Source organism: Chiloscyllium punctatum, chromosome 16, assembly GCF_047496795.1.
Source record: "Chiloscyllium punctatum isolate Juve2018m chromosome 16, sChiPun1.3, whole genome shotgun sequence".
In the NCBI taxonomy this organism is placed as follows: Eukaryota; Metazoa; Chordata; class Chondrichthyes; order Orectolobiformes; family Hemiscylliidae; genus Chiloscyllium; species Chiloscyllium punctatum.
This window is the reverse complement of record NC_092754.1, coordinates 27,236,396-27,258,556: the sequence shown is the minus strand read 5'-3', so window position 1 is coordinate 27,258,556 and position 22,161 is coordinate 27,236,396. Positions and strand designations below refer to the sequence as shown.

At 41.8% G+C, this 22,161-nt stretch overlaps 1 protein-coding gene across 1 annotated transcript in view; it reads right to left on the bottom strand.

Annotated features, from left to right (window-relative positions):
• Positions 1–1,804: 1,804 nt before the first annotated feature.
• LOC140487096 (solute carrier family 25 member 35-like) overlaps positions 1,805–22,161 on the bottom strand; it is a 31,706-nt gene continuing 11,349 nt past the window's right edge. Inside the window, exons 2-5 of the mRNA XM_072586565.1 lie at positions 13,216–13,281; positions 11,414–11,566; positions 9,800–9,934; positions 1,805–3,861 (exon numbers count right to left, since the gene is read on the bottom strand). Of these exons, the coding sequence (XP_072442666.1) occupies positions 3,679–3,861; positions 9,800–9,934; positions 11,414–11,566; positions 13,216–13,281 (537 nt within the window). The 3' untranslated portion in view covers positions 1,805–3,678. The remainder of the gene's footprint in view (positions 3,862–9,799; positions 9,935–11,413; positions 11,567–13,215; positions 13,282–22,161) is intronic.

The following is a 22,161-nucleotide window of genomic DNA, read 5'->3' as shown; positions in this document are numbered from 1 at the left end:
ACTAAACTCAGGGGAGGGAATTGTGGATGTTAGGAGGTTAGCTCACTGAAACCAAATGGATATAACTAAATGGATCGTACGATATGTAGCCAAAGGACTACAGCAAAATCACAATGGATGATTATGTAGAAGTTGCTCGTATAGTCACCCGTGGACATATATGTATAAATTCTCAGTGTGACACTATAGGAAGCAAACTTGCATTGCAGTGCAAAGTGAGAAAAACAAACTGATATCTGGTTTAAGGCAACTGGGCTACCTGCATTAGGTTTATAGCATGGGGTTTTGTGTAAGAGAAGGCTGATGGGAGATATCATTCAAGAGTTTAAGGAAGTGGATAAATTGTTCAGGCTTGTCAGGATATAGTCTTAGGCTTATAAGTTAAACACAGAAATAGGTTACTTTTAACTACTTTATGGTGTTCTGGCTGGTGAATATGTAAATAAATGATATAGTAAATTATATCTGTTCCAAAGAAGAGTCATATTGGACTCCAAAACATTAACAGTAGTTCTCTCAGCACTTTGTTTTTATTTTAGATTTCTTGTATCTTCAGTACTTTTATTTCATTGAATCTTTAGCCTGTTTAAATACTAATTATTTTTAAAATATGATCTTCATCCATCATTCATGTAAAGTTCCTTATTTCAATGCATTGTGAAGGTCAATCAGTGGGATAAGTGACCACACTCGGGCACAATATCTATCTTGCTCCTCGATTGTACAATCCACTATTGCATATGTGTATGCAAATGTAGCCAATACTGTTTTTCTTGTACTCCTGTTCATTGGCTCTTTGTCCATCACTTATATTAATTGGCTATCAGTATCCAATACTCTCTGCATTTTAAAATCTGCAACATCTCTCCTGTAATTTAACTTTTGCCTCCCATCTTATAATTTGGTACCTTGCCTTTCTTCTCTGCACCCTCACCAACAGAGACTTAATTAGAAGTCAGAAGTTTACATTTATACACACTGTCAAAGTATTGTTTTGACAACAGGACACAGCACAATTTATTACCTGAGGAACTCCTGCAGAAATGTCCTGAAGCTGAAATTACTGACTTCCAACCGCCACAATACGATGTCATTGAACATCAGTGATGGAAGGTGTGTATGTTTGTAGACATACCAATCATTTGGCGGTGTTATCCTTGACGCTGTCACCTTCTTGAGTGTTATTGGAGCTGCGCCGATCCAGGCAAGTGGGGAGTATTCCAGCACAATCTTGTGCCTTGTAGATGGTGGACAAGCTTTGGGGATAAGTTACTCGCTACAGTATTCGTAGCCTTTGACCTGCTTTTGTAACCAGTGTATTTATGTGGTGAGTCTAGTTGAGTTTCTGGTCAATGGTAACCCAGGGTGTAATAGTGGGGGATTCAGTGATGGTAACACCATTGAATGTCAAAGGGCAGTGGTTAGATTGTCTCTTATTCATGATGGTTATGGCCTGGTAATTGTGTGATACACTATTACTTATTACTTCTCAGCCCAAGCCTGGATATTGTCCAGATTTTGTATTTGAACATGAACAGTTTCAGTGCCTGAGGAGTCATGAATGGTGCTGAACATTGTGCAATCATCGGTGAACATCCCCACTTCTGATCTTTTGATGGAGCAAAGGTCATTGATGAAGCAGCTGAAGATGCTTGGGCCTAGGACACTACCCTGAGGTAGTCCTGCAGGAACTAATTAGAAACATGGTTTGAAGGTTAGTTGGAGTAGTCCCTTGATTTGTTGCAAATTTCATTGATTAACAACTTCCCATTGTGGTGATGTTAAAAAAAGTAACATTCAACTCTTATTCACAATTCTTATTTTAATTTTCTTTTTTGCAGCATTACAGGAACACATTGGAAGGCACACAGTGATCTCAAGGAGGACAGTGATCCCCGATGTAGGCAAGGTTAGTGATTCTCAAATGTGGGCAGGACTAGTGATCCTTTAGGCATTTGTGATGGGCAGTTCCAGCTTTCTTGGATGTGACAAAATTCAGTGTTAGAATACAAAGACTACAATGAAAGGCACTTTCATTGGGAAATTAAATAGTCTAGATGCTAACACACAATATAAATTAACTTAGTTTCTCCCTTACAGAAAATCAATACACTGTTTTAATAAGAGGTCAGTAACACCATACATGTATTGGAGGTTCCATTCTATTGGCTTAGTTTGGTCCAGTTCCTTGTTCTACATCATTACTATGAGTTAGAAGTCTAACATTGCAGTTGTAAGGCTACTCAGCCTCTCAACTTCAGCAAAAAAAAAATGCTTTTCGTCAAACGTTGCTCATGAATAAGTGTGCAAAGCCATTGCTAACCATGGCTCCCTTTAATTGTTCATTTGAGTCAGAAGTCAAAAAATAGAAGTTACCAAAGTGTCAGATCTGAGACTGCATGGAGATGCAGACAGTTGCATGTTTTATGTATCCTGAATGTCAAAAAGACAAAACTAAGCAAAACTTGATTTCAGACATCTGTTGCAGGTCCCATTTGTGCAACACACATTGAGGATGCTGTTCACAACCAGTCTGATGGGCAGGTTGTAAGTTCCTACATGCATCCTCTATGAAATGAGATGGGGGCAATTGCAATCTAGTCCTTGGTGGGTTTGAGCACTAATTTGACAATCCCATTAAAAGCAGCAACTGTTAGAAAGTGTACAAAATATTAAATTTTCACATTAGGATTTTTCTGAATATGAAATAGAGACACATTTTCAGGATTTGTAGAGGAGCTTTACTCTATATTTAACTGGTATTGTTAATGCTTTAGTGAGACATTAATATACAACTAATATGTGCTTTTGACCACCTGGCAATGTTTGAGAGACAGTGCAGACGGATCTGACCCAGGACTGCTTGATGTGGACACTGGGTGCTTATAACAGAACGTGTATCACACTACGCCAACTTCCCCGATGGGCACAAACAAATGGAAAGTTTTTTTTAATAAAAGTAGTCTGTTAAACAGGGAGCTGCGGGGCAGTGGGAAATTGCAAAGTGGGTTTTGTATTAAAGGAGTCAGGGAGCAGAGAAAATTCAGCAATTTTTACATTAATTTTACCTTGGAATTATAAAATTAGTAATTTGAGGCTGCACAGTGGGAGAAAGAGGAATCTGGACCAAGCAGCGAGAGTGAGGGAATTAAGTGGCCAAAGCAAGGCTTCAAAATGGACCTGAATGTGATGGGATTGATCAACAGATAAATACAAGGTGATGGTTTATAATTTAGTCCCTGCTTTGTCTCTGATGTTACTCCAAGACCAGTATATGAATCGGTCTATCTATGTGATAACGTTCTTCCAAATGGTCCACCATTGCCGTTGGCATCATTTCCTCATTACCAAAGGATGCGGACAGTGACCAGGCTTGGGGCCCTATCTGAATTTCTGTAGCAATCACTCATTCCATCAAATTGTTGCTGATGAAGTGAGAAAAGTATCAGTAGGAAGGAGTGGATCTTTACTCAGATGGTTCCAGTGTAATTTGAGGAAAAATGGATTTTCTTCCTGACCTGTGAATGGAAACACTCTCTTCTTGGTCACCCTCAGAAACTCAACAGGCAGGTCTGCCAACTCCTCTGGCTCAATGTTGATGGAGACCATACGCTCCCCCTGTTTCTACTGGAGGCTTCGCCCCATTGACATAGACACTCAGTATCTGTAGCGGGTGCCTCAGATTTTCTCACGGTAGTCAGGGTAGGCTAGTTTCTTGAGCTCATCCCAGAACAGCAGACTGAAAACTGTGTGTGGGCCCAAGCGAAAGTAGGCAGGTCCAATTCCCTTGTATAGACCCAGGACTCCCTCCTTACACGAGACCTTCAGCAAGCAATCCCAGAATCCTCTATAAAGCCTACCCTGCAAGGAAAAAAGTGTTTCATATCAGGTAGATCCTTCTTGAAGGGACACTACACTTGCTTTATCAACATAAAGTGCTCAATGAACAGCACCATTTAAACAAAGTGTAAGTTTTGACTCTTTTGGACAGATGACTGATATAACGCTGTGATTGGCCACCCCTTCCCGCGACAAAGTGCCTCGGTGACCTTATTTAAATTCGGGTCCCAAAGTGGTGGTCCAAACCAGCAAACCTGGTGAGGCTTCAGAATTCAGCAGTAGTATTTGCCAGCAAGGTAGGTTGAAGACTCACCACAGAGGATCTTCCAGTCCCTTCAAAAGCAATGTGCAGGCTATAAACAATTCCTATCTGTAATGGTGTTCAGGCTCTTGCTTAAGTAAGAGAGGCAGGAAGGCTACCAACCTGAACATGATGCCAGAAAGAGCACTTACAATCAAATCCAAACCCCAAGCACTGGATAAGCGGTTGTTTGGCATACAGGAGAAAAATCAACCGTTTATTTTAAAAATGAATGGCATTTTATACCTTTTAATGTGACTCCTGCTATGGTTTTACAGGCAGCAGCTAGTTTCTGACATCTTATCCAAATAACCATTCGTCATGGATTAGTGAATACCTGTTTGACTGTTTTTACCAATCTTACACGAGATTCACAACCAGCAAAGGGACCGCGGTGTGGTCTAAGTTAGAATCCAGTTTGAATTTATTCCCCTCCCTAGCCTTCAGCAAACCCAGCACAAGCAAGGTGTTAAGATCTGGAAGATCTGTAACCACCCTCAGAGCTGACTCACCAAATCAGCCATCAGGGAACAGAAACAGACATTTCGGAGTCTGTTTGAACCGTCTGCATTCCCTTTCGCCGTACTATTAAAGACTTTCCTGTGCAACTATCCTTATTGACTGTCACTGGGAGAGGCAGGACTGCAGCTCAACACTCTGATGTCCAACCTTGACAACATCTTCTCCAATTGGCTTGAGGAGGCTGTGAAGCCTGAAGTTGGACATAATGGGATAACCAATGGTGGGAGTGGAGGCATGCGGTGGGCAGAGGTCACCTGTTGAATGCTCCTGGAATTTTTCCAAGCAGCTGTCACAACCCAACATAAGGATTCTGGGTAATCCAAGATGGAGGACGGGAAAACTTTCTGGCTGTAAGAGCTACTCCTTTTTTTTTGAGGTATTTTAGGTGCTGGAGGTGATTTCCTTGAATTCCAGGAGCAGCAATTACTGTTTTATATGCTGTTGCATTGTTTTGGAACTTTTGGAAAAAAAAGTCAAAACAACAGCAGTTTTAAAGGGGAGAAGAGCAGACAAAGGAAGCACATGGTGAGGACAGTGCAGGAGAGAAAGAGAGATAGATAGAGAACAAACGACCCTGCACAGTTACTGCCTTTGCTGTTTTTGAATTCATGTGTCACTGGACATCGGAGTGCATCTGGGACAATTAACAAACAGTGAATTTCACAACTGATCTTGGAGGAAATGTTGGGCGAAGTTCACAGCACAGAATCAGACAAGTTAATTGTTTCAAGTCTGTCCAAGAGAAAGGCTGCAGTAGTGAGTATAGTGGATTCTTTCTTGATTATATATTTTTGGAGATAAGTCTCTTGATTAAACCTAAAATATAAGCCATAGCTATTAATTTAACCTGGGGCAGTATTTGTAGAGGAATAAGACGGTGTTATTTTCTGGGTCTGTAGATTGTGAAGGAGCAAAAATGGCCTTTGCAGTGATATGTACTTCTTGTCAGATGTGGGAGTTTAAAGAGAGTTTAAGGGTTACTGTGGATTATATCTGCCATAAATGCTGTTGGATGCAAATCTTATCAGATCGAGTGGATCGGTTGGAGAGACAGATAGAAGCGATGAGGAATTTGCAACAGCAACAGTATGTGATGGATGGCAGTTATAGGAAGTGGGGCGGCGGGGGGGGGGGGGGGGGGGGGGGGGGGGGGGAAGTCTCAGATACAGTCACATAGATGGGTTAACTCCAGGAAGGGTAAGAGAGGTAAGCGGCTAGTGCAGGTATCTTTTGTGGATATACCCATTTCAAACAGGTGTGTTTTGGAAAATGTAGGGGGTGATGGATTCTCAGGGGAACGTAGCACGAACAGCCAAGTTTCTGGTATTGAGACTGGCTCTAATGCAATGAGGGGTACGTCGGTGTCCAAGAGATCAATTGTGTTAGGGGATTCTGTAGTCAGAGGTACAGACAGATGTTTCTGTGGCCAGCAGAGAAAAGGCAGAATGGTGTGTTGTTTCCCTGGTGCCAGGATCAAGAATGTCTCAGAGAGGGTGCAGAATGTTCTCACAGGGGAGAGGGGCCAGCAGGAGGTCATTGTCCACATTGAAACCAACAACATTGGAAGGGAAAAGGTTGAGATTCTGAAGGGAGATTACAGAGAGTTAGGCAGAAATTTAAAAAGGAGGTCCTTAAGGGTAGTAAAATCTGTATTACTCCCAGTGCTACAAGTTAGTGAGGGCAGGAATAGGAGGATAGAGCAGATGAATGCATGGCTGAGGAGCTGGTGTATGGGAGAAGGATTCACGTTTTTGGATCATTGGAATCTCTTTTGGGGTAGAGGTGACCTGCACAAGAAGGACGGATTGCACCTAAATTGGAAGGGGACTAATATACTGGCAGGGAAATTTGCTAGAACTGCTTGGGAGGATTTAAACTAGTTAGGTGGGGGTGGGGGGGGTGGGTGGGACCCAGGGAGATAGCGAGGAAAGAGATTGGTCTGAGACAGGTACAGTTGACAACAGAAGTGAGTCAAACAGTCAGGGCAGGCAGGGACAAGGTAGGACTAATAAATTAAACTGCATTTATTTCAATGCAAGGGGCCTAACAGGGAAGGCAGATGAACTCAGGGCATTGTTAGGAACATGGGACTGGGATATCATAGCAATTATGGAAACATGGCTCAGGCCTGGGCAGGACTGGAAGCTTAATGTTCCAGGATACAAATGCAACAGGAAGGATAGAAAGGGAGGCAAGAGAGGAAGGGAGAGTGGCATTTTTGATAAGGGATAGCATTACAGCTGTGCTGAAGGAGGATATTCCTGGAAATACATCCAGGGAAGTTATTTGGGTGGAACTGAGAAATAAGAAAGGGATGATCACCTTATTGGTATTGTATTATAGACCCCCCAATAGTCAGAGGGAAATTGAGAAACAAACTTGTAAGGAGATCTCAGTCATCTGTAAGAATAATAGGGTAGTTATGGAAGGGGATTTTAACTTTCCAAGCATCGACTGGGACTGCCATAGTGTTAAAGGTTAAGATGGAGAGGAATTTCTTAAGTGTGTACACGACAATTTTCTGATTCAGTATGTGGATGTACCTACTAGAGAAGGTGTAAAACTTGACCTACTCTTGGGAAATAAGGCAGGGCAGGTGACTGAGGTGTCAGTGGGGGAGCACTTTGGGGCCAGCGACCATAATTCTATTCGTTTTAAAATAGTGATGGAAAAGGATAGACCAGATCTAAAAATTGAAGTTCTAAATTGGAAAAAGGCCAATTTTGACGGTATTAGGCAAGAACTTTTGAAAGCTGATTGGAGGCAGATGTTGCAGGCAAAGGGATGGCTGAAAAATGGGAAGCCTTCAGAAATGAGATAACAAGAATCCAGAGAAAGTATATTCCTGTCAGGGTGAAAGGAAAGGCTGGTAGGTATAGGGAATGCTGGATGACAAAAGAAATTGAGGGCTTGGTTAAGAAAAAGAAGGAAGCATATGTCAGGTATAGACAGGATAGATCGAGTGAATCCTTAGAAGAGTATAAAGAAAGTAGGAATATACTTAAGAGGGAAATCAGGAGGGGAAAAAGGGGACATGAGATAGCTTTGGCAAATAGAATTAAGGAGAATCCAAAGGGTTTTTACAAATATATTAAGGACAAAAGGGTAACTAGGGAGAGAATAGGACCCCTCAAAATCAGCAAGGCAGCCTTTGTGTGGAGCCACAGAAAATGGGGGAGATACTAAATGAATATTTTGCATCAGTATTTACTGTGGAAAAGAATATGGAAGATATAGACTGTAGGGAAATAGATGGTGACATCTTGCAAAATGTCCAGATTACAGAGGAGGAAGTGCTGGATGTCTTGAAACGGTTAAAGGTGGATAAATCCCCAGGACCTGATCAGGTGTACCCGAGAACTCTGTGGGAAGCTAGAGAAGTGATTGCTGGGCCTCTTGCTGATAGTTGTATCATCGATAGTTACAGGTGAGGTGCCGGAAGACTGGAGGTTGGCAAACGTGGTGCCACTGTTTAAGAAGGGCGGTAAAGACAAGCCAGGGAACTATAGACCAGTGGGCCTGACCTCTGTGGTGGACAAGTTGTTGGAGGGAATCCTGAGGGACAGGATGTACATGTATTTGGAAAAGCAAGGACTGATTTGGGATAGTCAACATGGCTTTGTGCGTGGCAAATCATGTCTCACAAACTTGATTGAGCTTTTTGAAGAAGTAACAAAGATGATTGATGAGGGCAGAGCAGTAGGTGTGATCTATATGGAGTTCAGTAAGGCGTTCGATAAGGTTCCCCATGGGAGACTGATTAGCAAGTTTAGATCTTATGGAATACAGGTAGAACTAGACATTTGGATACAGAACTGGCTCAAAGGTAGAAGACAGAGGGTGGTGGTGGAGGGTTGTTTTTCAGACTGGAGGCCTGTGACCAGTGGAGTGCCACAAGGATTGGTGCTGGGCCCTCTACTTTTTGTCATTTACATAAATGATTTGGATGCGAGCACAAGAGGCACAGTTAGTGAGTTTGCAGATGACACCAAAATTGGAGGTGTAGTGGACAGTGAAGAGGGTTACCTCAGATTACAACAGGATCTGGACCAGATGGGCCAATGGGCTGAGAAGTGGCAGATGGAGTTTAATTCAGATAAATGCGAGGTGCTGCATTTTGGGAAAGCAAATCTTAGCAAGACTTATACACTTAATGGTAAGGTCCTTTGCTGAACAAAGAGACCTTGGAGTACAGGTTCATAGCTCCTTGAAAGTGGAATCGTAGGTAGATAGGATAGTGAAGGCGGTGTATGGTATGCTTTCCTTTATTGGTCAGAGTATTGAGTACAGGAGTTGGGAGGTCATGTTGCGGCTGTACAGGACATTGGTTCGGCCACTGTTGGAATATTGCATGCAATTCTGGTCTCCTTCCTATCGGAACGATGTTGTGAAACTTGAAAGAGTTCAGAAAAGATTTACAAGGATGTTGCCAGGGTTGGAGGATCTGAGCTACAGGGAGAGGCTGAACAGGCTGGGGTTGTTTTCCCTGCAGTGTCGGAGGCTGAGGGGTGACCTTATAGAGGTTTACAAAATTATAAGGGGCATGGATAGGATAAATAGACAAAGTCTTTTCCCTGGGGTCGGGGAGTCCAGAACTAGAGGGTATAAGGTTTAGGGTGAGACGAGAAAGATATAAAAGAGACCTAAGGGGCAACTTTTTCACGCAGAGGCTGATAAGTGTATGGAATGAGCTGCCAGAGGAAGTGGTGGAGGCTGGTACAATTGCAACATTTAAGAGGCATTTGGATGGGTATATGAAAAGGAAGGGTTTGGAGGGATATGGGCTGGGTGATGGCAGGTGAGACTAGATTGGGTTGGGATATCTGGTTGGCATGGACAGGTCAGACTGAAAAGTCTGTTTCCATGCTGTACATCTCTATGACTCTAAATGTCCTGTATATAAGAATGGCTAGAGACAGACGCATGCACACAGACACACACCTTGCTTCCTCAAAAAATCATTGAAGTACATCAATTGTGGTTTTATTAGGTGTGGATTTCGAGATACCACTGGCATTCTGGTTGGTCTAGTTCTCCCTATAAGCTGGTGTGATGCTGGGAGGGGAAAGAACAACAAGTTGTAGAGGTCACACCATGGGCACTGGGCGTGTGATTTGATGACGGGGGAGGACATACCTTGCCGACCTCATCGACTGGTTGGTTGTAGAGTCTCGTACTGATGACATCAAAGGGAGTCATAGTAATCACCACAGCAACGCTGCTCATCATTCCTCCTGCCAAACCGACCATCCAGCTATCATTGCTAAACCACTGCATGTATTAATAAAAATCACAAAATCAACTTGTGTTAAAGCTCATGAACTCCTCTTTATCCAATTCAACTTTTAAATGGATCTGACAGCTAATTAATACCTCCTGCTCCACCAAGGAATGAATTAAAGAATTTAGGATTCAATGTTGAAGGTGCAAACTCAAACCACAACAATTTGCTTTAGGCTGTATTACACATTTCTGTTCCCCTTAATAGCTTGAAAACTTCAATAAATTACTACAAATCCATCCTAACTTCCAAGAAATATGATCCTGGTTTAAATGATCTTTCCCCATTATTTAGGCCTTGGAGTCTAGATAGTAAATCTACACTGCATTCCTTCCAAAGCCAATATATTCTTCCTAAGGTGTGTTGGATAGACACAGATGGCAGTGGAAGTAGGCTGTCTTTAGGAGAATGGATGGTTAGATATTCAGATCAGGGCTGAACATGAATGCCAATTAATCTGATGCAATACATTAAATTTATTCTTAATCTCATAGGAACATAGGGCAGATTGTACCAGTCTCAGAAGGTGGAAAATGTGAGGGTGTGTGTAACATTTTGGTGAACCTTGGGAGCTTGACTTGCCAACCACGTTCAGCAAATAGGGCATTTTACTGACGGCCAGTTTGGAATCAGGCCAGAGGAGTCAGGCTCAGAAAGCGTGGTGCTGGAAAAGCACAGCAGGTCAGGCAGCATCCGAGGAGCAGGAGAATCGACATTTCGGGCAATAAGGGCTTATACCCAAAACTTCAACTCTCCTGCTCCTCGGATGCTGCCTGACCTGCTGTGTTTTTCCAGCACCACGCTTTTTGACTCTGATCCCCAGCATCTGCAGTGCTCACTTTCTCCCTGAGGATTCATAGGCAAAGGCTAATTTACTAGTAATTTACCAAGAGCAGATTGACTGGGATGGGGAAGCTGATGGCCACATGGGCACCTTTTGAAATGGGGCAGGATAGGACAGCCTCTGCCACCACCTCAGCCACAAACAGGCAACAAACCTCAGATAAAGTTATTAAACCATTACGAACAGCGCCCGGAGCATGAAGATCTGAACAACAAAAAAAATTCCTTTGGATCACTGAATTTTCTATCTCCAACAACGCCAAGGAGGTCTGTCACTTCAGGGACCCTCTTGAGGTCTGATGAGTGGTTGCACTGTGACCCTGTCAACTTGCTAGGAAGTGGTGGAGGCTGGTACAATTACAACATTTAAAAGGCATCTGGATGGATATATGAATTGGAAGGGTTTAGAGGGATATGGGCGAAATCTAGTCCCATTGACCAGCATTAATTTAGAATATCTAGTTGGCATGGACGAGTTGGACTGAAGGGTCTGTTTCTGTGCTGTATATCTCTATGACTCTAAATCACCAATCCTGGTCCTGAAGGCAGATTGTATTAAAGACTGCAGCTATAAATCATTGTCCTTCTCCGTGATATGTAACAATCCCAACTTGATATGCACTCACCTGCTGATCCTTGACTAACTGCTTGGCAGAGTCAAACGTAGCGAGCTGTGCTGCAGATCCAACCATCACCCTTGGCACAGCAGCACTGACCCCTCGCCACAGGCCCAGGATCCCTTGTTGTCTGTAGATTGTCAAGAAGGCAGTTGTGACTCCCTGGGATTGAAGACACAATGAGGTCATGCTCATCTGACAAGGAGAGCTTTACGGAACAAAATATATGCCTGGAATTACCCAGCCTGGTCATGTTGGAGAATGTTATGCAGAGTCAGTGACCAGAAGATGGTGGAAGACATCATGGAAATTGGGGGGGGGGGGGGGGGTGGGGGGTGCGAGGGGGGAAGGTTGGTGTTGGTGGTGCTCGTGTAGGGGGTAGATAAGTTGCAAGACAAAGTGTTTCAAAAAGAGTCTTCCAAAGAGCTGAGATACACTGACTGAGAGATCAGTCTCTGATAGAGGAGCAGAGGGTCTGTGTGTGTGGAGGGAGGCCTGTGATCCTAGAGGCAGATCTGTAGGAAATGTGGCAGGGGAGATGCATTGATCCAGTCGGAGGAACAGACAGTGGGAAGTGCAGTGATCCAGTCAGAGAACCTGGTTGGGTGGGGGGGGGGGGGGGGGGGAGGATGGTGGGGAAAGCAATGATTAGTCAGAGGAGAAGAGAGACAGCAGGAAGAGCAAAGGTCCAGTCAGAGAGTAGTCAACCAGGATTACAGTTGTGAAGGTTATGGGACAAATTCTTAAATTAAGGAGAAACATAGGGCTGAGATTTGAAAGCAAAATAGAACTGGAAATCAATGCTGTTGGGGTGAGGCAGGCAGGCGGACACCGGGAGATGGTTTTTGAAAGCATTAATTGTTGACCCGAGCCATGACTGGTTTGTCGTGATGTGCAATTTAATTGTAAGGTTTACTTTAATCTATTAACATACACTTGCAGCAAACCAGGACTAATTTTAGAGTGATGTAAAGCTGTGATCAATTCCCTGGTCAGCTCCCTGGGTCAATGGACAATCTGTAAGGAAAACAAGCTGCAAAACCGCAGTAATCTTTTAGGATTTAACATTAGGGTGGGGAACGTAAATTCAGCTCTCCTGGAGTTGACCCATCAACCCTCTCCCCCAATCAGTAAAATGTTCACAGCTTCAGAAACAATGGGAACTTCAACCGTAGTTAATAACTGACTGCATCGGAATTGCAACGTCATTAATGACCTTTATAGCAGGGAAACACTGACTGGCTCCAACACAACAAGCCATTGGTAACAGCAGGAGCACAGAGTCAGCATATTAGGATCTTTTAGCACCAATTACTGTCCTAACATAATGAACTTTCACCAGAGACCCAGGTACTGCCAGGCTGTGCCCAATTCTGTTCTGTTGGCATTATTCCAATCATTTTAGATTCTCTTATTTCCTAGGTTTGGATCCAAATGCATTCCAGGCATTTAATCCTCCTCCTTTAAAATTAAAGCACATGATAGTGTAGAAGCAGGGGTACAGGATACAGTATTAGAAATATCTAATACTAGGTATCAAGTACAGTACATGAGTTTACAAATTTGAGTGCAGATGTTGGAGATCAGAATCGAGAGTGTGGTGTTGGAAAGACACAGCAGGTCAAGCAGCATCCGAGGAGCAGGAGAATTGATGTTTTAGGCATGAAGGGCTTATGCCCGAACCGTCGACTCTACTGTTCCTCGGATGCTGCCTGATCTGCTGTGTCTTTCCAGCAATACACTCTCGACACTTTCATGGATGTAAATTTTGCTGTCTAAATACAAGCCTTTCTTTCCAAAGCAGTGTGTACCTGATGGTTATGTTGGTGTCCCACAGCGATGACAGCTGCTGACTGGGCCTGAAGGTGAGTCTTTACCTGAGAGTAAGCAAAGCACAAAACAGTCACATCTCATTTAGACCAGGCAGAAGAGGAATCAAAAATCAGCTCTCGGGAAATTCCAAATAATTGCTGAAATATTTATATTTCACTACATATGGATTTATTGTACCCATGAATTGTAAAATGCTTAATGAATGACTAACACTGTCCCACTACCACACTGGCACATAATCTTTTAGGTGTGCACTTGACAGCATCATATTTATTATTTTACAAGTAATATTCAAAAACTGTAATTACCATTGGGATCATCTGACACCATAGAACCAGACCCACAAGCACAATGAACATCCCACTGGGATTTCGGTGTTTATGAGAATTAACTCAAAGCTGCTCCAGCTGCAGCTTCCTCCCCCACCCTCTCCTCTGTTGGTAAAAAGCCCATTCACGAGCAAGTTGAGGGAGTGGGCAATTTCATGGCAGGTAAGTGTGAGGTTATGCAAAATCAAATCAAGTCAAATATCTGAATGTTGATAGATTGGAAGAGGGGGAGCTGTCTCGACACCTCTGTGTCCTTGTACATCAGTCACTGAAAGTAAGTATGCAGGTACAGCAAGTATCAAAGAAGGTAAATTGGATGTTTGCTTCATAGTGAGAGTATTCAAATACAGGAGCAGGGATGTCATGATGCAATTATACAGGGCCTGGAGTATTGTGCGCAGTTTTGACCTCCTTGTCCAAGGAAGAATGTTCTGGCAATGGAAGGAGTGTAATGAAGCTTTACTGGACAGATTCCTGGGATGATAGGACTGATGTATGAAGAGAGACTGGATTGATTAGGACTACATTCACTGACATTTTGAGAATGAAATTATAATTTTCTAACAGGACTAGATAAACGCAGGAAGGATGTCCTGATGACCAGGGAGTCCATTGGGTTGAGCCAATTTTGTATCTATATGGTTAGCTCTCCTTGTATTCCATGTGATCTAACTCTGTTAGCCAGTCTACCATGCAGGAAGTTCTGTGACTGTAAAGGTAACATGGTATGGTATGTTCTGCTTGTGTACTTTCTCGCTCTCAGAAAAATAAGCAGATTCACTCTGCCTCCTGACCACCCACTAGAGAGTAACCTTTCTCTCCAACAGTTTTAGAATTACCTACTGAAGCTTCACAAAAGATTTGCAGGTAACAGACAGGTTTGACACTGTAACCACAACAGGACTCTGAACAGTGCACACAATTACTGAATTTTATCGCAATTTCCTTCCTCCGATTTTATCTGGAAGGCACAGTCTTGCTGATCTTCAACTCTACAGGTGACTATGACTTGGAGATGCCAGTTTTAGACTGGGGTGGACAAAGTTAAAAATCACACAACACCTGGTTATAGTCCAACAGGTTTATTTGGAAGCCAAATAAACCTGTTGGACTATAACCAGGTGTTGTGTGATTTTTAACTTTCTACAGGTGACAGAAGCCCTCCAGTGTCCAAAACACATGGCCTTTGTTCATTAAAAGAGATCAAAGAGCCTCAGTAGGATATTAGAGTTGAGGCGAGATGTAGAAATAAAAAGGATAAGGACATCATAATTAAGTTTTGTACATCCTTAGCCGACACCCAATACTTGTGCATTCTCCAGTAACTCACCAAATTGTAAACAAGCTCATTGTAAGACACAGCTTCTTCCATTTCATAGGGCTTCTCTGCAGCTCCTGTATAAACCAGTTGGATGATTTGATGGTGGAAGAATTTGGTGGTGTGTAAAAGCACCTCTGAGTATTAAAATAACTGGTTCTAAAATTGAAGAATATGTTTTGTAGAACAAAACGTGAATATAAAGAAAATAACATAGAAGAAATGTAAGGTAGAATGAGTGTAAAGTCTTACATGAGGGAAGTGAGTTTAGACCATGTGCATTGTCAATAAATTGTGACAGAATAGCTAAAGGTGAGCCTGAACTGCTCCCACAAACTACACATGAAGGGACACATTCACTTAACAAAGCCACGCTGAATGAATCCGGCACAGTAAGTGAAGTGAGCAGCTGTTGTTTTCCTTCACTTTATAAATGTGCTAATTCATTGGAACAGATCTTGCTGTTCACATGACCGAATACTATTTAAATCCCAGCCTCATCTAAGTTTTCCTTTAAGTAAGGTGATAAGAACTCGTTCAAAGGAACTGCAGGAACAAATGAAAATGCACGGCACTCTCTCCTACCTAGTCCACATCTGCGATCAGTGCACAGAGTGTAAAGGGAGAGGGTTACAGATGCAGGTTATTCTGTACTGAAAATGATGCCCTCAGACTGATGAATAAAACCATTTTGAACTCAATTTCCCAACAATTTCATAAGGTGACAGTCATCAAAGAATCTAGTGTACCAGGTCTGACAACATCACCTTCCATTAAACAATTTATCACAGGCTAAATATCAAAATAGTCACAGAAAGCTCAGCACTACTGCTTAACAAAGCACTGAATTCCATTGATATTTATAGAGTCACACAGCATGGAAACAGACTAGTTGGACCAAAGGGTCTATGCTGAGCATGTTCCCAATCTAAACCAGTCCCACTTGCCTGCGTTTGGCCCATATCCTTCCAAACCTTTACAATTCATGAAGTTTGGTAGTACAGAACTTGAGTATGGCTGAATTTATTGAAGCTTTTTGTCTTACATTCATTAAGACATTGGCAAGATTACCTATAGAAAGGGGAAATCCATTTTATGCTATATGAAAAGAAATGCTGATTGGTTGGCAAGTGAATTGTGATTGGTAGAGCATTGCCATGGAGAATGCACCAGCTAGATGACAATTGGCAGTTTATTGCCAAGTATGTTTCAACCGAAACTGGGCAAATTCGTTTTGATTGGTCAAGGCATTGCCTGAAGAATGATTTGGGAGAGTGGCCATCTCCTGTTTTGTAAAAGGTGAAACAAGCACAATGTGTGTACGTGTACTTTCTATCTGCAAAGAACAGGTCCCTGTGTATTAATAGATGTAATTTCTTCTGTGCACAAGCCTGCCACTCTGCAAGCCTGACTGACAATCTTAAATTGGTTGTTAGTGTAATTCTTAGCATGCTCAGGATTATTTAGTCTGTCTTACCAACATCCTTTAAAAAGGACAAAGGAGAAATGTAGAGAGAGAAGATTATGAGAATAAGTCTGACTCCAGAAATTTGAGCTCAAAAACAAGGCTGACATTTCAGATGGAGAACTGAAGTAGTCAGAGGTATTGTTGCCTTTTGGATGAGATGTTAAACCGCAGCCCAATATATCTTTTCAGATGGACATGGAAGATTCCATGGTATCAGTTTGAGGAAGAACACCAGAGATTTCTACAATGTCTTACCTAATATTTATCCCTCAACCAACACCACTAAAACAAATCATTTCATGAGTTCATTATCACCTTATTATTTGTGGGGTTTTACTGTGCATAAATTGACTGATATTTCCTACATTACAATTGTGATTCTTCTTTAAGAAGTACTTTATTGGCTGTAGAATATGTGGAACATTCGGAGGTTGGAAAAGGTGCTATTTAAATGCAAGTTTCTTTCTTCTTTCTTCAGAAGATCAGGTTTCTGATACAGCACAAGCTGTCCTATTCACTTACAGGTCCTTTCCGCCAAGCTTAAAGAAAATGTAATATTAATGTATCCCAAAATTAAGACAATTACTTGCACTATAGGATTTTGGTGACTGTACAATTGCATGAACATTTGACATGGATAAAAATCACACAACACCAGTTTATAGTCCAACTGGTTTAATTGGAAGCACACTAGCTTTCGGATCACAGCTCCTTCATCAGGTGGTTGTGGAGTACACAACTGTAAGGCACAGACTTTATAGCAAATTCTGTCTTACAATTGTGAATGCCACAACCACCTAATGAAGGAGCAGTGCTCAGAAAGCTAGTGCTTCCAATTAAACCGGTTGGACTATAATCTGGTGTTGTGTGATTTTTAACTTTGTACACCCCAGTCCATCACTGGCATCTCCAAATCATTTGACATGGAAGCCTCAGTTGGAGTTGATAGTCCTCAGTAATTGATTGATTGATTTATTGTTGTCATATGTACTGAGGTACAATGAAAAGTATTGTTTTGTGTGCTATCCAGGCAGATCATACCACCGATAGTGCACTAGGGTAGCAGAACAGAGAGCAGAATACAGTGTTACAGCCACAGAGAAGATGCAGAGAGAGAGAGAGACAGACAGACAGAGATAAGAATTAACATTTGCGAGGTCTGTTTAAGAGTCTGATAACAGCAGGAAAGCTGTTCTTGAATCTATTCATACGTGTATACAAACTTTTATATCTTCTACCAAATCGAAGAGGGTGGAAAAGAGTATAATTGAGGTGGGAGGGGTCTTTAAATGTTAGTTGCTTTCCTGAGGCAGTGGGAAATATAGATGGAGTCAATGGATGGACTGGGCTGTGTTTATGACTCTGTAGTTTCTTGCGGTCTTGGGAAGAGCAATTGCCAAACCACGCTATGATGCAACCAGATAGGGTGCCTTCTATGGAGCATCTATAAAAAATGGTAAAAGTCCTTGTGGACATGCCAATTTTCCTTAGCCTTCTAAGGAAGCAAAGACATCATTGTGCTTTCTTGACCATCTCATTGACATAGGTGGACCAGGTCAAATTGTTGGTGATAATCACTCACAGAAACCTGACACACTCGACCATCACTGCCTCAGCACCAATGATGCAGACAGGAGCGTGCCCATCACTCTGCTTTCTAAAGTCAATGACCAGCTCCTTCATTTTGCTGATGCTGAGGGAGAGATTGCTGTCATTACAACATGCCACTAAGCATTCAATCGCTTTCCTGTATTCAGTCTCGTTGTTGGAGATCTGGCCTACAAAGGTGGTGTCATCACCAAACTTGTAAATGCAGTTGGGGTGGAATTTGGCCACATTGTCATGTGTGTATAGGAGTCTAGTGGAGGGCTGAGTACGCAACCTTGTGCGGCATCTGTGTTGAGGATTATAGTAGAGGGAGTGTTGTCACCTATTCTTACTAATTGTGATCTCTGGGTCAGGAAGTTGAGGATCCAGTAACAGAGGAGGAGCCGAGACTTGGGGTCTTGGAGTTCAGAGATGAGTTTGTTTGGAACTATGATGCTAAAGGCAGACTGTATTCAATAAGTAGGAGCCAGACATAGGTATCCTCATTATTTAAATATTCCAGGGATAAGTGTTGTGCTAGGGAGATGGCATCTGCTGTGGACCTGTTGCGCCAGTAGATGAATTGCAAAGGATCAAGGCAATTGGGTACGCTAGAGGTGATGTCAGCTATGACTAACTTCATGAAGCATAATTTTGAACTAATTGTAGAACCACAAATTTTCATCTTATACATTAATAATCTAGATGAAGGGACTGAGGGCATTCTGGCTAAATTTGCAGACAATATATAGATAGGTAAAGGGACTGATAGCATTGAGGAGGTGGCGATGCTGCAGAAGGATTTGGACAGGTTAGGGGAATGGGCAAAAATAACAAACAGTGAATTTCACAACTAATCTTGGAGGAACCGGTTTGGGCAAAGTTCACAACACAGAATCAGATTGGAGGTTGGCAAATGTGGTGCCACTGTTTAAGGGTGGTAAAGACAAGCCAGGGAACTATAGACCGGTGAGCCTGACCTCAGTGGTGGACAAGTTGTTGGTGGGAATCCTGAGGGACAGGATGTACATGTATTTGGAAAGGCAAGAACTGATTCAGGATAGTCAACATGAGTTTGTGCGTGGGAAATCATGTCTCACAAACTTGATTGAGTTTTTTTGAAGAAGTAACAAAGAAGATTGATGAGGGCAGTAGATAATAGACAATAGATGCAGGAGTAGGCCATTCAGCCCTTCGAGCCTGCACCGCCATTCAATATGATCATGGCTGATCATTCCCAATCAGTATCCTGTTCCATATAGATGTGATCTATATGGACTTCAGTAAGGCATTTGACAAGGTTCCCCATGGGAGTCTGATTAGCAAGGTTAGATCTCATGGAAAACTAGCCATTTGGATACAGAACTGGCTCAAAGATAGAAGACAAGGTCTGTTTCCATGCTGTACATCTCTATCACTCTAAGTGGCAGATGGAGTATAGTATGGGAAAGTGTGAGCTCATGCACTTTGGTGGGAAGAATAGAGGCATGGATTATTTTCTAAATGGGGAGAAAATTCATAAGTCTGAAGTGCAAAGAGATGGGAATTCTAGTCCAGGATTCTCTCAAGGTAAACTTGCAGGTTGAGTCAATAGTTAGGAAGGCAATTGCAATGATAGCATTTATTTTAAGAGGACTTGAATCTTAAAGCAGGGATGTACTTCAGGGGCTCTTGAAGTTCTGGTCAGACCATGTTTGGAGTATTGTGTGCAGTTCTGGGCTCCACATCTCAGTAAGGATGTATTGGCTGTGGACTGTGTTCAGAGGAGGTTCACAAGAATGGTCCCAGGAATGAAAAGCTTAACATATGAGGAAAGTTTGAGAACTCTGGCTTTATATTCGATGGAGCTTAGAAGGACGGGTGGTTGGGATCTAATTGAAACATACAGAATACTGAACGGCCTGGACAGAGTAGATGTTGGAAAGTTGCTTCCATTGTTAGGACAGACTAGGACCCAAGGGTAGAGCCTTAGACTAAAGAGAAGACCTTTTAGAACAGAGATAAGGAGAAACTTCTTCAGCCAGAGGGTGCTGAATCGATGGAATTCATTGTCACAGAAGGCTGTGCAGTTTATTTACACTGAGATAGATAGGTTCTTGAGTATCAACGGGATCAAGTGTTATGGGGAGGAAGTGGGAGAATGGGGTTGAGAAACTTATCAGCCATGACTGACTGTGGAGCAGACTCAATGGGCTGAATGGCCTAATTTCTGCTCCTATGTCTTATGGTCTATTAGCTAGAGATGTAACAACTACAGCTATTTGTGCATTTCCCAGAATATTATTCAGCAATTACATTTGCTTTGATTTTGTAAGAACACATGATAGTAGAAGTAAGGATTGTGTCTGCTGGCATACTTTTTAAATGATATTATTGACAAAGTAGTCATGACATTCTTCAAAAGGTCATGCAATTGCAAAGGGTATGAATGTGGAATGGTCATAGTGGGAGATGGTGGCTGGACAGCTCAGAAAATTTGAAATAAATTTTCAGAGAAACCTGCCACATTGATGAAGCAAGTATTTTTGACTGTTTTTTGTGAGCATTTATTGTGAGGAGAATCTCCGTTATTGCAAAGCAAAAACTCCTTCGGGAGTAGTAGCGTTTTAGAGTTTGTTTTCCAAAATGACATGAGAGTGAGAGATACGAGAAGATGAAAACAACAGGTCTTTGTTGTTCATACAGAGAATTTGAAATCATAGCTCACCAGGATTTAATTATGTAGCTGTAAAATTAAAGTAATTATTTTGCTGTAATGGGTAAAGAAAACACCAATTATTTACTTTCCAAGAATCAATCAAAAAGCACTAGCTTCATTGATTCTGGGCAGATTTCCCAGGAAATTCATTCCAAATGCTCTGATTCAAGATGTGCAATCACCATCAACTGTGAACATACCACATCCCCATCCCAGATGTCTTTTCAAATCACATAACCTTTCACTCACAGTTAGTATCACTGGGAGCCTTGTTGTTATAAGTGTTTTGCAGTAGATATGAGCACCTTTTTCTTGTACCCATGTCGTAACAGAATCTGAGCAATCTTAAAATGATAAATATTTCTGAGCTTCAACCTTAAAGTGATCAATCTCATTACTCTCATTTGGTTTCTTGACCAAACTCAGTCTAACATAGTGACCTGAAGCTGAGTTAATTTTTACAATAATTCGATATTGTAGTATTAAAGACACAATGCTAACCTTATGAAAGAATGATAAACTGTGCATTGTATGGTTCAATATACTTGCCATTCTAATAAAAGAGCATAATTTCACTTAGCATGACCAAATATCTACATAGACCGATTGATTAAAAAGTCCCTCACTCACACCCACATGCATGCACTCTCATATGCACACTCACTCTGTCTCTCCTGCATGCACACACATACAAGCTTATGGGGTGAATCTGTATTTGCAGAATTATATTTTATTTTGCTCAAAAAAATGCATAACTTACCGTCAAACTACGTAAGATTCTGTAAATCCCACTTTAGAATTAGAACCAGTCTGACTCAAGATGGGGACACAGACAGACTTTAACCTCACATCTTTAATGCACTGTCTGAGCTGAGATGACACATTTTGTTAGAAACCTAAAGTTATCTTGGAGTTCTGACATTTAAATATTAATGAACCAAAAGTAGCAAAACCATTCTAAAAAATGAAAGATCTTAATCTAAGTTTGTTTAATATATTTCAGCCACATGATACTGTAACCTTTTGCTATAAACTCTGTGACTTATGGTCCTGCTCCACAATCACCTGATGAAGGAGCAGTGCTATGAAAGCTAGTGCTTCCAAATAAACCTGTTGGACTATAACCTGGTGTCATGTGATTTTTAACTTTGTCCACCCCAGTCCAATACTAGCACCTCCAAATCAGGATAAGGGTTGACAGCTTGTAGTTAACTTTTACCACAAACCAAAATACCTCTTTGTTACCTGATCAATGACTCCCAAAGGAGGCTTGTTAAGGAATGCTCTGCCATTTTCAATTGGTGCTAACGAGGAACCATACGCAAAATTTTGGAGAGGTTAAATTAATATTCTGATCATGTAACAGATGCGCATTGTTATCAGATGTTTTTAACCAGACGTTTATTCTTGGGGGAAGAAGCAATGCTTTAAGATGAATGCTCCAGCCACTTTTATTTAAAATGGATACAGAGGTGTTTAATTTTTTTGCTTTAGACAACCGTGTTTATGTGAGATGCATAAACC